This window comes from Castor canadensis, chromosome 13 (assembly GCF_047511655.1).
Source record: "Castor canadensis chromosome 13, mCasCan1.hap1v2, whole genome shotgun sequence".
NCBI classification, from domain to species: Eukaryota; Metazoa; Chordata; class Mammalia; order Rodentia; family Castoridae; genus Castor; species Castor canadensis.
In genome coordinates this window covers 72,066,834-72,083,811 of record NC_133398.1, presented here as the reverse complement: position 1 = coordinate 72,083,811, position 16,978 = coordinate 72,066,834, and the positions used below count along the sequence as shown (strand labels likewise).

General features: G+C 38.1%; 1 protein-coding gene across 3 annotated transcripts in view; it reads right to left on the bottom strand.

The window, feature by feature from the left end:
- Cfap95 (cilia and flagella associated protein 95) overlaps positions 1–8,802 on the bottom strand; it is a 94,710-nt gene extending 85,908 nt beyond the window's left edge. For 2 of the 3 annotated variants that reach the window (XM_020179474.2, XM_074052012.1), the window contains exon 1: positions 8,547–8,802. In XM_020179474.2, the coding sequence (XP_020035063.1) occupies positions 8,547–8,692 (146 nt within the window). In that variant the 5' untranslated portion in view covers positions 8,693–8,802. The remainder of the gene's footprint in view (positions 1–8,546) is intronic. The other variant, XM_074052013.1, reaches the window with a different exon arrangement.
- Between the last annotated feature and the right edge of the window lie 8,176 nt (positions 8,803–16,978).

Below are 16,978 nucleotides of genomic sequence, written 5' to 3'. Positions count from 1 at the left end.
TTTCAAAATACTCTTCCTATCAGTCTCTACAAAGGGAAGCGAAATTATTTTCATGAAAATTTATTTAGCAATAAATAAATTACATTCTATTCTTCCATTTAATTGAACCTGAGCAATCTGATTAGGAATCTAATATCTTACCAAAGAAACATATTTCTTCCAATTAATTACCTTTGTTAGTACATCAAAATTTATTTAAATCAAAATAAAGAAAATACACAGTGTGAATAATAATAATTAAAATTTAATTGTATTCCAAAATGAAATAAAGGAAACAGAGCAATTAAAGTTTAGTGTCTATCAAAAATAACACAATATTCAGATTTATTCATAGCTAACTTTTTCAAAACACCACAAAATATGGTAACTTAATCTGTGCACAAGATTTCTTTTTTCAGCTCACTACATCTAAGATAAATCTTTTTAACCTGCACTGAGGAGGTTCAGGTTGGCAGGGGAGGGGGAAGATTAAAGTTAAAGCAGCATCAAATATAGCAAGTTTCCCATATATTAATGGGTTATGTTCTAAACTTTTGCTATAAAACTGGGTGTTTGGAATTTGGAGTTCCTTTTCCAGTGTACTGTTATCTCTAGATTACCAGACCAGCACTTTTTCTTTCTCCTGGCTATGTCCACCATGCTCCACGGCTTTTAGAGAGGTACCATGTTTCCATTTGATTTTGCTCAGCCAGATGATCCCAGATACTTGGCTTGGGCATAGACACCTAACCTAGAATTTTTTAATTTGGAACTGAAAATATTATAAAAGCCAAACTTTTTCAGAGGGATAAAGGGGTATTTCGACTGCAGCAGCTGTTTCCCATAGTATTCCTTAAGATGAAGAGAAGTAAAGTGAGACCTGGTCGCATCCCTTGTTCCAGCTGTTCCCAGGTCCAGCTGTAGCTCTACCTTTCTCCTTGTCTGGTAGCCAACCATACATGAATATTTGAGTTAATTCATTCTAGCCTAGTACAAACTGAGTACCTGTCACTTGCCACCAAAAGACTTCTGGCTAGTACATACAGAAAATGGTACCAGTGAGGGTGGGCTCCCAAAGAAACTCAGAAACATTTATTTAACAATTGTTCTAGTGCTGTTAAAAAAAAAAATCCTGAGTCCTGAGCAACCTGGGTGTCCACAGCATGACCTTCTATCAAAATGACACTAAGCCCCACATTCCTCTCACCTCCTGCCTTAACCCCAGCACCCTTACCTACAAAGAGATCATCTGCGAAGTTAAAAAAAGGAAAGCTTCATGAAAAAGTAATTGACACTAAGAGGAAAGGCTACAGCAGCATTATGACAGGAGGCGGCTCTGGTAGATCCTACAGTTCAGCTAGGAGACGGTCTTAAGAATAGGGATACACCAAAGACCTTTCAAATCCAAGTGTGCCCACATGGGGGAAATGACTGTTCTGTGTTCTCTGCTTTCCACAGGGCTTCAACTTGCACCCCAATTGTTTTATTTTCATAAACGTCAGTTGAGTAAATCTTCACCCAAAATTCATAGAATCACAGTTCTATTAACCATTGGTTTTCTTTTTTTCTTTTTAAGTATTCGATTAGAATTTCCTAAAAGAGAATAGCACTGAATGAAAAATGTAGTCAGGGCCAAAAGAGACAGTCCCCTGAATTTTATCTCACAAACTAGAAAATAAAGTGATCCCCCCTCAAAAACTTACTTCATTCACAACCATTTGTCAGTAACATGCATACATTGAGGAATAAAAACGTAGAACTAGATTAAAAATAACTATGGCGTGGGAGCTACCATTAGAGAACACAGACAAGAATGAAAGGGTAGTTAAACCACACGAAATGTGTGTAGCATCATCCTTTTTCACCCAGCATAAACTAGCAATTAAAACGATATTTTAAAAGACTCATAAGTTATTCTGAGTGAGTCAGACTCTGAAAGAGGTGAATTACTGTGTCTACATTCTGATCCTTTAGAGAATGTTTGCTTCAGGGAGAAAGCTGTAGAAAATGATGCTAATTTTTAAAAGTAATTTTGCTTTATTCTTACTATGAAAATAATGCATGCTGTTTGTGGAAAATGTAGAAACGGCAACAAGAAGAAAAGAAAAAGCACAAACAGTCCAATGATCCATCACCCAGTAATTAATGTTTTGTGTTATTGGTGAATATTATTTCAATGTAGACAGACACATTCTGTAACCAAAGAAAGGCTCTAATGCATGCTCTTTTTAAAGCATACTAATAAAGAGGTTGTACTCCCAATATTAATCTTCATACTTTGCTGAACTACCTTCAAAATAAACTTTGCTCTAATAAATCAGAGGCATCCATGTTTGCCTTAGGAAGAATGAAGATTATTTCAACAGAAATATGAAGAAAAATAAAGCATTGTTGAGTAACTTCTGACTGAAAATATTACATTTTTGAATCCTGAAGATTTTTCCTTGAAAGTCAGGTGATATTGGGAAATATAAATTCTAAATTCTTAAGCTTCTTTTAACAAAAACCCGAAGAAGTTTCCAAGTATGCCACAAATAGGGGAACCTTATAATTTACCTTCTGAAGATGGTCACTGAAGAAAGAAAAAGAGGGGCTTTTGAAATGTCTCAGATAAAGAGGAGGAAACTGTCCTAGGCAAGCCAGAGGATATACTCACCCTCTCTACAGGGCACTTAGATGGAAGCTCAGTTGAGTATCCATGTGCCAGCTGCAGTCCACCATGATTAGGGATGAGATGCCCCACCACAGTGGCTGTGGGGTGAGTAGTCCCTGTCAGGAGCTGAGGAAGGGTGAGCCTAACCAAAAATCTACAGTACCAGCAAGAGCAAAGGTGGGACTGAGTCTGTAAGCATACACACCATCTGAATTAGCGAGAAGTCCACGAGCAGCAGACACAGCAGTAGGACCAAGGATGAGTAAGAGCAAGAACCCACACATAGATCTGGAGGTCTCATCCCCACCACACACCACCAAATATCATATAACTTCAGTCTGTCACACACACAAACACACACACAGACATTTGGGTAAGGAGAATGTGTCAGAGGAAGGCCTCAGCAAGAGTGGACACTGTTCTGACAGGGATTATTTTAACCTAAAACATGCTGCTTAAACTCAAAGAGGTAGAGATGGACTTTAATTGGCATGTTTGAGTTTTTCTCTAGAAACCAACGGTTGAAAAGTTATGAGGATCAGTTTTAGAAAAGAAATTTTATATATGCAACTAAGTTGTATGCAAATTTTGAATTCTGCTACCCACTAGGTAGTGAATATATTTCCATGTCCTTAGTTTACTATTACATATTTAAATACCCACATGAAACTATAATTTGCAACTTCTGTAAGGAAATAAAAATACCTCTTTTTAAAGTATAAATATCACTTGTCCTTACATTAACTCCATCCTTGCAACTACAAACAACACAAGTTTAAGCCCTGGTTTTTAACTTTCCTCCATTCTAAATGGAAGTCCAATGTACGGCACCCTTCCAAAGTCACTTATACAGAGGTGACCAACAAGCTGTTGCCTTGTGATCATGGCTATGAAAATCAACTGGTTTTCGCTTGAATTTGTTCTATTCTACAGTCTGTTATTTCAGGACCTTATTAAATATATATATAATATGGGGCTCTAACATGTAGGGCCTTGTGGGTTTTTTCTCTATTCTTTCTATCTGCTCATTTGTTCATGTATTTGATGAGCACTCATTGAGCATTCACTGTGTTTTTATCCCTTGTCCCAAGATTTGCTCCTCACTTTCCACTATGACCAAAAAGCCCCTCTTAAAGCCTCTTCTCTCCAGTTCAAATTACGTGCTGTGCTTGGAAACCACATAAGCAAACCTACTTCAAATGTGCACAAAAATAGTCTTTCTCTTCAGGGCATGAGTCTAGGTTAAAGGTTGGAGACTTGATAGGAAGGAAAGCCTTTAGGAATTTCCTCAGACAACAGGCTGCAGCACATGGCTAATAAGAGCTTTATTTTTTTCTTTGCTTTTTTACCCCAGCTCTTGAGTGTGCGCTGGAGATTGTAGGGAGATAGGAATGCTGGCTGATGAAGTTCTATGTATCTCTGGCTTGGTCCTTTGTGATGTGAAGGCCTCTAACTTCCAGGTTAGTGCCTAAGAATATCACTGACTAAGCACAGGAAGAATGATACAGCAAATTAGAAAAGTCAGACACTGCGTTTTGTATTTAAGTATGCTGATGATATACTGGGGCCTTGGAATAGGGCTCTTCACAGAATGTAGGGTACCTTAAATACAAATGGATCCCCTATTCAAATAGCATGGTTCAAATAAAAGTCTGAAAGATTTCACAGAAGTACAGGTTTTCCCCTTTATCTCTGATTTATTTTCCTGGCCCAAATGATTTTTTGTAAAAATCTTTAAAACAATGAGGTTTCCTAGCCCACAACTATTACCACATTTGATTCTTCTCCTCTTTTCTTTTCTTTCTTTCTTTGTTTTCTTCCTATTAGGGGGTAGGGAAGTGGGGTGGAGGGAGTAAAACACCCAGGGTCTTTAATTTGAAGCTTAGGCAAGAAAGGAAATTAATTGAAATTACAAATACATAAAATTAATCTGAGTCCTTAAAACTAAGTGTCACCATGGAGACCAGAGTAGGAACTGTCTCCATGGAGATCTGAGTGATTTTTTTTTTTTTTTGCTTTAAATTATTATCACTTGTTACCAGATGCCAATTTGGCCAAGAAAAAGATGGAATTAATTAATTAATTAATATTATAACTAGCCTCACATGAGAAAATTTTTTAAGGGAAAGTCTAAATTTTTCTGGTTCCTATTTTTCCATTATTATAGTGGGTGGGAAAATATCCCAGGAGATAATTTTACCTCAAATCAGAATTTCTAATGAAAACATCAATGACATGATTCCTCAAATGCTACAGGAAGTAGGGAAAGATAATTTTTAGAAAAGATGTTTTCTAACTCAGAAGCATCAAGGTGTGATGAGTGCAATATGGTTCATCTAGTTACCACTCTAGTTGCAAGGAAGAGGTGGCCATTTGGCAATGTCTTACCCTGGTAAGGGATCAGAGATGTCCCTTAACAACCATCCTGTTTATTTCACTTTATTGTGCCTGTCATACATAATTGTTTTTAATGGGTGTAGTGAAGTCAACCAGCCTTTTATTGCACACCAGTTGAAGATAAACTGGACAAATACAAATATCTAAGCTGTAAAATCAGAAATAAATCAGTATTCTCCTAATTACAGATTGTATTTGTACCTATGGGTACAGTCACTTAACTGATCAAATACCCAAATGCTCTAGTATACTATTAGGGGTTCATCAATTAAATTAAAAAATCACTGATAAAAGTGATTGAAATTTAATAAAAATATTAATAGATCATAGAATAAGTCAACAGAATGCTAATAATTATGACCAAAATGCATTATTCATTAGAAGTTGATACACACTGAATTTATGTGGCTGTTTTAGTACAGATATTGGTAACTGGCTGAATTTGGAAGGACTTCAACTGTACAACCAGCTGCAGAAAATGCTAGCATTGCTCAATTCTACAGTCGATTCTCATTATTTGCATGATCTATAGAGTTGCCAGAAACACTCATTTAGTGAATACTGTAGCATTTTTCCTAGAGGAAACAGGGTAGGTTCCTATGAGCCTCTGGTCATAATATTTTCATGAACTAATCAATACATAATCTTGTTTCATGTGCATTTCTGTTTAAATACATCTTATTTAATATATATTGTCAACTCATTAGCATTGAACTTACTGCCAACAGCACTCTACCTCATGCCTAAACAAAACTTATCTAACAGGTTTTCTCCCTCAGGTACATCACAGCTCTCCTGTGCTTGGGAACACTACAAAGTACTTCAGCACCATGCTTGGGGGACATTTTAACACCAACAAAAAACCCACACAAAAATTTAACACTGAGTAGATAGTGAAAAGGACACTTGTGTACATGTGAAGGCCGAAACAAGAAGGGAGAGTGTTGCTGTGTTTGACCTCAGTTGAGAGCATGTATGTGGGAACATTTTTTGCCCTTTTATTGCCTTTCTGCACATCTCTATAAATGACTACAAAAGTATCTCAAGTATTGATTTTGAGTTAAAAGTAAATTTTAACCAGTTTGTAAGTTATGAATAAATTTGAGCCAGTATACAGAATCTTCAAATAATGAGGACCAACTAGAGAATTTTCCAACTAAAGAGAATTGTTTCTATTGCCTGTGATCTTACTATTCTATTGCCTTTGGCTGCTCTCTTTTGTCTACTTATGGGATCCTATTCATCCTTCAAAGCTCTGCCTAGAAACACACACACACACACATCATCATCATCATCATCATCCCTTTCCTGTTATCCTTTGCTTCATATACTCAACTCTACTATGCATAAATCAGATTCTACTGGATTTATTGACACTATTCTCCTGTACCGACCAATGAAATCCCTTGAGGCCAATGACCATGTTTTTGTACATGTCAATAATCTTTACTGTGCATCATGTGCACGGGTCCTTCATTGAATCATGCAGTAATCCTATCATCACCATTTTACAATGGCTGAAACAGAGACCTAAAGCAGTCAGGTCACTTGCCACATCACCTAGCACCAGAGTTGTTACTCAAACCAAAGTTATTCAAAAGTCTAAGCTTTTGACCATTATGTTATACTACGTAGTGTCAGTTATCATATACTTAGATATGTTCAAGGCATATGATAAATGCTTTACACAAACAATCCCTTTGATAATTTCTGTGTTTCTATCTCTGTGTTCCCAACCATGGCACACACATGTTCATTGGGTTGAATTTAAGTCTTCTTGCTCCCAAATCTTCCCTCTAGTACCAACAGCAGAGAACCTGCTATGTTTTCATCAGTGGCTGGAATGATTTACAGGACTTTCTCCCCTCACCGGGCTCCTCACCTCTTTCACATTTATGTTCTGTGGATTTTCCTATTGATGTATGTGATCTTCATAAGGCAACTTTTTCAAGCAATGGTAGAGCAGAAGAAAGCAGAAACTTTTGTCCCTTTGCAAAAGTTCCTTCTCTTTAATAATATCTTCCAGTGGTGATTTATAACATGAACTAAATCATTATGGAGTAAGTAAGAGAACTATAGAAGAGCTAAGTGTTTTGCTCTAGGGCCATGAGGTAAGCCCTATATGAGGCTAGAAGAGGCTGCTTCCCAGAGTAGCTTTGGATTCCAAATCTATGTAACCTCTCCCATTGAATTCAAAGTAGGCAGAGGGTCAGTGTTAGGGATGAGAAATAAAGGTAGGGGAGTAAGCCTGTGGGAAAATGGGGAGTAGGCAGGCTTTAGGAAGTTTGCAAGAGAGAAACCACAGGTGTCACATACATTACACAAGTGAATGGAAACAAGCAGGGTTAAAATCAAAAAACCATTCATCTCCTTTCAAAGCCAAAAGCATAGAGTAGACAAAATTCGTGACTATTTTTGTTTTTCTCTTTCTGTCTACTTCCCTTAAATATTCCAAATAGTCCAAAAGTCATTATTGTCAACAGTATAGTCAGGAATGTTGACCCAAAAAGAAAGTCTCCAGTTTTATTCCAGTTATACAACTTAGTGATATCAGTCTCTGTAATATTTAATAAGAGAATCTCTAAGTGAATTCTAAGCACAATTCCTAAGCATGGGAAGTAAATCAAATCCTTCCTAAGGTCAGGCCAGATTTACAAGACTGAAGTTCATAGAGAAGAACAATTCCCATCTTCAGAAAAGGCTGTAGTCAGCCTCTTGTGCAGTCACCGTTCCCAGGGGAAGAAAATCCTCCTCATCAGAACTTTCAGCCATCAAGACAACACAAATTTGGATTTTTATGTGAATCTCCTACTTTTAAATGTGGCTATCTAATTAACAAGAAGATATGTAAGCAGACTACATACTAAACAGTGTCTGTTGATCTTACCAACTATGGGAGACTCCAGTTTGCTAGCTCTGGCCACAGCAGTCTTTGTAAATAGTCATGGTGATATTTAGGAACCTCTTTCAAACCACTCTGTGTGTCTGTTCTCCCATCACCACCCCCCACCACACACAAACCACCCATCTAAGAAACCGCAGCTCTGGAGGCTTGTTCTCTGAACAGACAATGCCCTCCTGCAGATGGCACTGGCCTTCCAGCAAAACCTGCCTTGTATGAATAAACACTAGTCTCAGAAAGATGATTTCCAGACTCTTGGGTGAATGATCTAAGGCCGCAGGTGGCCAGGTCACTGGCAGGGGCAAGTTTGGGCCCACGCCCAAACTTTCCTAGCTCTTCCTGTTTGTCCAGATCTCACTCTCTGCCTGTCTCTTGCTCTGTTGTTTCCCTTTCTTTTCTTTCTCTCTCCCCTATTCTACTTCTCTTCCTCACCTCTTTATTATTATTTTTTCTTTCTCACTTCTTTATTCTCTTTTTCCTTCTTTCTTTTCCCACCCTCTTTTCTCATTTTCTCTTCTATTCACTCTTCTCTCCACGACTGTTCCCTCTCCGGTACTTTCCTATCCCATCCCTTCTCCATTCCTCCCTCCCCCCAGTACCCAGGAACTGGCTCACCAGGAGTACACCAACACGGGCCTCGAGTATTTCTTGTGATGGGAGCGGAGGGTCAGGGAGCCCTTGCGCTCGAGCAAGTCGGTGGGTCCGATCTCATAGCAGTATTGATTACTGTCGCACAATGGGGAGCTATCGAGGCTCCCCATGGCCGTGCTGGAGGTGAGAACAGACCTCAAAGGATTTCCCTCTGCACCTGTCTTGCCCTGAGCAACAAGGCCAAGATTCTGCGTCTCTCATCTCCTAAGCAACCTGGGGCGGGGTCAATGGAGGGGGCGGAGACAATGGAGGGGGCGGAGACAATGGAGGGGCGGATCCCTCCGCCCTGACCGCCCTGGTCTCCAGAACCTTGTATTGACTGATAGGAAACTGCATTTCCCGGAATGCAGTGCGGGTAGCCGCACAGATGTTGGGAGGGAGACTGGGTGCTGGGATATGTAGTTTCGCCCACCCTCCCGCTGAATCCTGGGAGTGGCTGAGCGGAGTTAAGGCGGAGAACAAGGGGTCAATTCAGGGTAAGGAGACCTGTTAAAGTCCCTGAGCCACAAGCGGTTCTCATGCGGCTTTCCCTGTGGGAGTTCTTTTTACCGTTCATCATCTGTTTCAATTACATCTCTGCTTCCAAAGTTATTTAAGTTTGATCAAGAGAGAGCAAGACAACCCCCTCAAATCCTAAATTTTATGTATTTTCTATATAGCTTTCCTACCTGCAAAAGAGCAGAATCATTCAGCAAATCGGCAAAAAAGTCTGAAGATCAAAAAGTCTGGCTCCAATTTCAGCTTCTTTCTCAACTTTTTTGACACTAGTTTTTAACTCTGGAAGCAGAGGAGGGGGTGGAACTGGGGAAGGGGGAGGATGCACATAGAATCTCAGGTCACTTAAGGCTTGGAAGACAAAATATTATCTCTAGGCACAATTTAGGGCCCCCGAATTCAGCTCCCTGTGTTATCATTGTAACTTTTGTGATAACACAAATTCATCACTTTTTGTGTTATGTGTTATATGTGAGAAGATTCAAAAAAAAATTATGGCAGTGCGTTAAAGATGTCATTAGATAGCTATGTAATAGAAGGAAAGGTACTTATTTCACTTTTTTTATTTTCCAAAAGAAGAAAATTTAATGCGTCAAAGTTCTTTTCCCCAACCTTATCTGAGCACTTTGAGGACATTACTGGACTTATGCACAGACTCATTCTTACCTAGTACAGTGCTTAGTACATGGCATCTTTCCAGAGTGTTGAGTGAATGTTGTTTGACTACCTTAGGTATACCTAGGCTTCCATAAGTTCCAGAAGTGTCTTACTTTAAGAAGATCCCATGTACCCAAAAATCCAGTCTTAAGTACAAACTGAGATAATTCACTTTACAAATCAAAGTCTCTCATTTACAAATAATTTATTACAGTACTTATATAAATACTGAGGTGCACTCCTCTATCAGATTTCACAAACTTGATTAAACACAACCACTAAGTGCTTTTCTGTGGCCTGTGGTGCAAAGTGTGGGCGCCTGTGGTACACTAAGATCTGTTTTATTGACAGTCACAGTTAAATCATAGTATTTAAAACTAAATAAATAGTCCTCTACTGCTGGCTAAGTGCTCACAGAGTGCTGACTGCTATTTTAGCCCCTTTCTTCTTGAGGCACAAACAGAAAAATACGGGACAATTTAAAAAGGGTTAATAAAATCCACGTGACATTCAGTTGTGTTCAAAGCAGAGCATATTGCTGCTGCATCCAATGTATTTCCCTCATTTCTATCATCTTTTTGTGCATTTATTTCACTTATGCTTAAAATGGTGGTAACATAACTGATAACTGATGTGACAGGACTCTGCAGATGATTTGACTCAAAGACAAAAATTGCCCAGAGCCAAGCTCCTTCTGCAGTGCATTGGGGCTGCAGAGACCTGAAGGCTTTCAGCACAGAAAACAAGCAAAACAAGCATAGCTTTTATTTTAGAGTTCCTTAAGCCAAACTGACTGCCTACTTGAGACTGTGCATATGCTTATTAGCATAGTCTCTCCTTTCTTTATCAACTTTATATGCTTTTGTGTTCTCTAGGTCTGCTAAATACTTGTCAGCATCCTTGTGCTGGAATGTAGGAGATTAAACCTGAGAGCCTCAAGTGCAGATGCATTCCACTTTCTTTGTGTACACCAATACGTTCTTTGGAATTTTTGGTTTCCTGATTTCCTTATAAATATAATAGGAAAAACAGCAGTGATCACAGAGGGTCTTTGTGAGAATAACATAATAAATACTCCAAAAGCAGTGGAACACTGCCTAATAGATGCTCATCCCTCAATTAAATTTCAATGACTACTAGTGTTGTTATTATATCCTTTATCATTTGGAAAGCTACCCTGAAATACAGTTGTCATTTGGGTGTAGTTCCCTAAATACATTCACTGAGTTTTAAGCTATATCTCTTGGGTTTATTTTTTTAAATGAGTATCTTTTTAATCAAATTTTTCTTTCTTTTCCTTTTTCCCCAGAATGTCTCATAAAAGAGTCGAATATACCACCGTGTAAAATCAGAAAGTAAAATAATGCTAGTTCCATGAATTGTCTCTTTTCCTCATGTGAATCCATAAAAATACCAGGATTGACAGGAAAGAGCCCAATGAGAAGATTTTTTTATCATATTTTAATAAGAAATGTAGTAGTCTGAATAAGAAAATATTGGCAAGATATTTGGATGTGTTATCAGTGAAAACAAGTTGATTGTGTATTCATATAGAATCTTTTGAAGACTAAATAAGCTTTATGCTTCATGAATGTGAAATCACTGATCCTCAGCACATTCAAGTTGTTCCTGTTTTCTTCAAACTTCATCAAACCAGTGAGGCATGGGGCTGAAAGCCTTGTATTTACATTAGTCCTTTTCTCTGTAATATTTGTGGGGTGACAAAATTATAACTCAAGAAAATGAAACAAGACTTTTCTGTTGGATAAATGCAGGCAGGCCAACCTGGGAAATGGAAAAACGTCATCTGGACAAATTCCATTATTATCTTTATTTTATTTTATTTTACTTATTTTGTGATGCTGGTGATTAAACCCAGGGCTTCACACATATTAGGCAAATAGTCTACCACTGAGCTATACCACCTGCCCTAGTTTTCTTTATTATCTTTGTCAGGTCCCTGAAAAGTCTGCCAAGAACTTTGAGCAGGACAGCAAACTAAAAAAAAAAATTTTTAAAACAGCTAGATGTAAGTGGCCATGGCCACAGGTACAAACCTCCTCTCCATTTCCTTGCCCTTCCTATCTTAAGTACCATCTGCCCAGTTCCCAGGAAAGGCTCTGCTCAGCACCTTCTATAAGGCACCAGCAGAATGCCCTCCCCATTATTAAAATTTCTTGTCTCTAACAAATGTCTTTCAACTAAGCTAAGACACATTGATTCAAAACTAATTTGTATTATGTGCATGTCAATCTAATTGAGATATATTAAAAACTGCTTGTACAGTACTCAGAAGTTAGGAACCAAGCATTTGTGTCCTAATCAAGAATTGCACAGCAATTTTTTTAGTCCCCAGAGATAGGGAGCTCCTGTCACCAACCATACATTCATGTATGGGTGCTCTATTGAATAGTAAATATAAGAAGAGTTGGATACTACCTGTTATGTCCAAATGATAAGAGATCCTACTCATTCTGATTCTTCCCATCCTCTGACCCATGTCTTCTTTCCCCTCTCCCTCACCCATTTTCTTTTCCATTTCCTTACTTTTCCTCCTCCTATCGCTTCCCCTTCCATGCCCTCCTCTTTTTCTTCATCCCTCCTTTTATTTCTCCCTCTCCTCCTTCTGTCTCTCATTCTGTTTTCTTCCCTTCTTTCTCCTTTTAGAGTCGGCATAGATTTGGGAGTCAGAGTCTTTTTCTGGGCCCTCAGAGTCTTTTGCTGTTACAGTTCAAAGTTATATGAAACATATAACAGAAAAAGAACTCAGACCTAGAAACCAAGGCCAGAATTTATACAAATAAGCTCATGCTTAACAACCCAGGAACTCTCAAAAAGGAGTCAACACCAGCAAAAGCTTTCATCTTCTTATTTTCCCTTTAACTATTTATAACTACCAACTACCAATCTTTTTCAGAAGGATTTTAACCTAGAATGTTAGTCCTCTGTGCTTTTAATTTGGATTAGAAGGCATCTAATTTGGATTAGAAGGCATCCCCTCAAGCCCTCATCATTAACTAGTATTGATTAAGCATCAACATGCAGCAGACATTCTTTCTGGAACTTCCACTATCAGCATGGGGGGATTAATTTATTAAATTTTCAACATATAGTATTCTATAATTCAACATTTCCCTTATTTTAATATCTAGCTTTGCCAATAAGTGAAATTTTTTGGCAGAATTGTCCGTAACTATTATGATAAAATTTTAATGCCCTGCATTAGTAATGACAGGCACTAACATAAATGTAGATTAAGGATTTCTTTAAGATCCTACAAATAGGATATTCTTAATTATTCAAAGACTAAATATTCACTTTCACAAATGATCTAAGCCCTTGATTTCTTCCTTTTCTTCCCAATACTGCTTTGCTTCTTGTCACCTTCCCTGTTTATTAGCAGCAAGAATGAGAGATTCAGCCACTAGTTAACCATTATTATAAAGAATGATCAAAAGAGTGGAGCTTGAAATTAAGGTTGATATTGTTGATTTCTTCGTTCCTCATGGCCTTTAATCTGGATAAAGAGGCTCATATCTCAAGACAGAAGCTCAGAGGAAGTGGGGAAGGGTTGGGCGCCTTTCTGCACCTGTTGGAGGTGGACATTTTTCCCTGTCCTAACAAGCCCTGCCCCAGATGTCCAGTGAGGTTGTTGAGAAATGCCCTGTTAGGGTCAGGTGTGTACAGGTAGTTTCTGATGTTGAATAAGACAAACACATGCCTGTGGTTGCCTAGTTACTGCTCTCTGGGGAGGGAGGCTTAGGGAAGAATCTGGAAAACTTCCTGACCCTGTCAGGAGGAAAAAAAAAAAAAACACAGTGACAGTTTTTCTGTTTTTTTAAAGGTTGAGTTTGAAGTGGTCACTTAATTGCTTTGATATAAATCAAGTCTAGGAATTTCCCAAGTAAAACAAATGATTTCTAGTTAAAGTTTCTCTAATAGTAGTGACTCAACAAGTCCAAAAGCTGAATCAACCCCATTAGGACAAACAAAAGAATTCTTGGACTTATGCAATGGGAATTTCAGAGCTACATCTGGTTTAAACACATCTGAATCCTAAGCTTGATGATGTCTTCAGTTTGATGTTTCTCTATTTCTTGGTTCTTTCCTTTTTGGATTAGCTTATCCTCCCATATCTGATGACCACTGAGCTACATTATTCCTTACTCCCCCACAACAAAATGTGTCACCCTTTCCTCAAGCTGCATGATGACTGGATTCATTTGACTCACACGATCTCTTTGACTAAGGATAACTTAGTTCTTTCTCTGTGAGGTCTTTGTCATGGGTCCCCCCCCACCCCCAGGGATGATTTCCACTCCTTCTGAACAATCTAGATTGAAAATACAGGATTGAACTAAAGGAAAAAAAAATAGGTTGCTATTTCCAGAATTAGGGGAAAGCATGCCTGTTAGGCAAAAAGTAGTAGATACGCATTGTAAATATTAACAATAAGACATCACTTTCATACATCACTGCATAGAGTACTTTTACTTTTACTTGGCCATAACAAAATTTCTGTGTGTATCATATGTGTCGGGATTCTCCAGAACTAATAAGAGATAGATAGATAGATAGATAGATAATAGGAAATTTATTGTAGGAATTGGCTTATGCAGTTATGGAAGTTGAGAAGTCTTACCATGTGCCACCAGAAACTGGAGAACCAAAGAAGCCAACCATGTAACTCAGCTTGAGTTGAAAGGCCTGAGAACCAGGAGTTCTGATGACTGAGGATAGGAGAAGATGGTTGTCCAGGTCAAAGACAGAGGGAATTTGTCCTTCTTCACCTTTTTGTTCTGCCTGGACCCTCAACAGATTGGATGATGCTAGCCTACATTGGTGAGGGTGGTTCTTTACCAGGCCTGACTCAAATCCTAATCTCTTCTAGAAACACCCTCACAGAAACACTCAGAAAAAAGATTTTACTGGCTATGTGGGTATCCCTTAGCCCAGACCAGTTGACACCTAAAATTAACCTTTCAGGGGTATATTTTGTCATTTCAATTTCTAAGATGAATCACATCTAGTTAAGAGGCAAAGCTAGGATTAACATTCTTACCTTCAGACTACAGGAATGTTCTCATTTTACTACAGATACCCATACATAAATATGTGTGTATGAATATATACATGCATAGGTGTGTATTGCGTATGTAAGATCTTCTGTTTGAGGAATCTGGCCTCTAGGACAATAGGACTATCTCCTCATCTTATTCATTACCTCCTATAACTTTGTCTCCTCTGAAGATGTTGAGTTTTCCCCATAATGTAGCTGGTCAATAAGTAATATATTTCCAAAGTTTCTCCCTAATTAATTTGTTCTGAAATTATACAGTTAAGTTCTTTAAGGCTTGCCTAAAAATTGATCAATGTGGATCTATTGTTCCTTTGTGTTGGCACTTGGTATAACACGTCCTTGTCCTGAATATCTGGCCTACAATGTGCCTTTTTTTCCCTCTCATCCTCTCTGTGTCTACATTGATTTTCCTCCTCTGAGTAACCCAGTTCCTATGGCATCTGTTGTCACTGATAGGATTAGGGAACTCTAGTCTTTCTTCCTCAGAGCTCTGTTGTCATTCTAGAATTCAGAGGTGGAAACTGGATTTTCTGAAAACATTCCAACAGAAACTTTTATTCCACAGTGGAAGATCAAATGCTTTGTTTCCCCCAAAGCTATGATTTTAGAACAAGTATAATTTTATTTTCATATAAAATTTTAAGGAAAAAAAATCACCAAGACCTCAATGTCCTCTACAAAAATATTCAAAAGCCTATATCCAGTTATACCACGAATTAGTTTTAACACTTAAAAACTGCCCTGAACTATATTTTAAATTTCATTATATAATTCATGCTGTGTCAGAGCCTCTCATTTATCAGTGTCTGTTCTATTTAGTTTAAGATGAACTAAATTCCTATTTCTGACTGAACATTATCATTATTGAAAAATGGATCATAGTTTCTCCCAGTGTAGATATGCATGAATAGAATATTTTGCATAAAATTAATTGCCTTTTGCTTAGCATATTACCAAGAGGGCTATTTTAAAAGTAAAAATATATTAATGATTATTTTTATTCATGAGTTTGAAAGGTTTCTTCAACAATGTAACACAAAATTTCCTTCCATTATAGTCAGAATGTGGGATAGATAGTTTTTCTAGGAGCCTACAATTACTTATTTTATATCAACAGAGAGAGAGATACAGAGACAGAGACAGAGACAAGGAGAGAGAGTCACAGAACAAACTAGCCTTGAATCTGGGTACTGGTATAGCATCTTAGCCAAAGTAGAAAAGACAAAGGTATTTATTCTGCATTGCATGAGCACAGAGAGGGAGCTCACACTTCCATCTTCTGTTGAGCTAAAATGAACCTTCTTGAAAGATTCACCTGTAGGAAGTCAAAGAATAAGTGTTATTTCTCTGCCCCCCAACCCCGTCTCTCCTTCCAAATGGAGAATTCGCATGCCTCCCCTTTTTTTAGATAACTAAAGTAAACAAACCTACCTGTTTTCTTCTTTATTGTGGCTGGACCCTCAGGCTGTGAGGCATCACTTTAGCTATGACTCTTAAAAAGTACTTCTCAGAAAGGGCATGCTATTTTACTCTGACAGTCCAGAACACAGTGGGACTACTGTCTCGCATACATTTGATTATGTATTTTTGTTAGCATGGCCTATGCAGGATGGAAGGAAGTAAGAAAGCATGGGAGAAAGGAAGAAAGAGAAGATAGATAGATAGACAGACAGACAGAACTGAAGCCAGGCCACAAAGAACTAAAGAAATTCAAAATGTACATATACTTAGAACAATCACTGGAGACTAAGCTATGGGCCTCTGGCAAGGTGGAAGAGTTTATACCATTCAGCCATGGATCTTTGAGGGACCTTTGAAAATATAAATCCTCTCTAGTGCAGAATATCCCCAGTTTAGGCTCTGAGAATTCCCCCAGATTAAGTGCAACAAATATGAGCTCACAAGATAATATTGCTGAATGTAGAAGGAAACAAGCTAGAATGAACAAAACAATGGTAATAGATTTTGATCCTCTTCCCTCGACTCAGAAGTGTGAATCATTAGACAGAATACGAGTTTTCTCAAAATGGAAATTCTAAAAAAAAAGCAAATCTTGGAATAATAAAACAATTGGATGAACAACGGGACACTCTCAAACACGTCACAGACTTCTACTGGGAACATAGTGCATCAATCAGCAGCTGCTTCCTTTCATTATGGAAAT